Here is a 1,313-nt window from a genome sequence, read left to right as displayed (position 1 = left end):
TGCTGTCCTGGGAGTGTTCATGCTAAACTGCTAATCTTGCTTTGTCAGAACACACAGCACCGAGCCTGTGTTTACACCACTGCTTTGATATAAGTGGCTGCTTTGCGAAGGAAGACAATTTGCATTAGCAGCACATGCTTCAGTGCTCTGGGAGTGTTTATAGCCCTGTGAGTTTAACACTTCATGATTGAGAGCTGCCCTTCATGGCAACAGAATCCACAACAACAATGACTTTTATCAGCATCTTCATCTGGGCACTTGTCATCTGCACTCAGGGTAAGAATCATTTAGAAAAACACAGTTTTAGAAATATCTGTTTCTGGGACAATTCTTTATATAAGTATTAAAAGTAAAAAGGGGTGAATGAAAAAAGAAAAAGTCTTGAAATGTAATCTGTTTTCATCATTAAATTAAAAATTAATTTTAATATTCTATATTTATTTATTATTTTCAGAATCCAGTGGACAGTATACTGTGACTCAGACTCCAGCAGTGAAATCTGTTCTCCCAGGAGACACAGTCACTCTGAGCTGTAAAGTCAGCAGCGCAGTGTACAATAACAACTACCTAGCCTGGTACCAACAGAAACCTGGAGAAGCTCCCAAACTCCTGATCTATGCTGCAAGTAACCTTGAGTCTGGGATCCCAACTCGTTTCAGTGGCAGTGGATCTGGGACTGACTTCACTCTGACCATCAGTGGAGTCCAGGCTGAAGATGCAGGAGATTACTACTGTCAGAGTGCACACTACCCCAGCAGTAGCTATGTGTTCACACAGTGCTACACACCCATACAAAAACCTCCCTCAGCTGGACTGCACAGCGACTGCATTGCTGCAGCTGGGACCTACTGCAGGTGCTGAGGGTGAAGGCAATGAAACGGGACACAGCCTGTGGAGGAGCTCAACTGCACACAAACACACTGAGCTCAATAACAAGGGCTCCAAATTACAAGAAAAGATGAATCTGGTAAATATTTTGATTATTCAAGTATTCTAATTTTGCAAAGGCTGAAGGGCTGTCATTGGATTTATATTTACTAATTTAGTTTCAAATGAAAGTGAAAATATATTTATTGATTTATCTACAGGAAGGAAAAGATAAAGGTGAACATTATTCATTATCTGATACTAAAATACAAACTGAAAATAAACTAAATTAGAGGATTTACTCCTCTTAAAGGAAATAAATAAATATATACATGCATACAAACATACATACATCCCATATTACAAGCCAACATATTTCTATTGTGTACAAGTTTCAAAGCAATCTGTGGTTTAAAACACATATTAACCTATTTAAATATGAATAC

At 38.5% G+C, this 1,313-nt stretch overlaps 1 gene segment (V, D, J or C); it reads left to right on the top strand.

Annotated features, from left to right (window-relative positions):
- The first annotated feature begins 203 nt into the window (after positions 1-203).
- LOC121309203 lies at positions 204-930 on the top strand. The segment is given in 2 exon segments: positions 204-276; positions 455-930. Coding segments are annotated over 2 exon segments (480 nt in total).
- Positions 931-1,313: the final 383 nt, after the last annotated feature.

The sequence above is a fragment of the Polyodon spathula genome, unplaced genomic scaffold (genome assembly GCF_017654505.1).
Source record: "Polyodon spathula isolate WHYD16114869_AA unplaced genomic scaffold, ASM1765450v1 scaffolds_981, whole genome shotgun sequence".
Classification (NCBI taxonomy): Eukaryota; Metazoa; Chordata; class Actinopteri; order Acipenseriformes; family Polyodontidae; genus Polyodon; species Polyodon spathula.
Note: the sequence above shows the minus strand (reverse complement) of the source record. Positions and strands in the feature narration are given on the sequence as shown.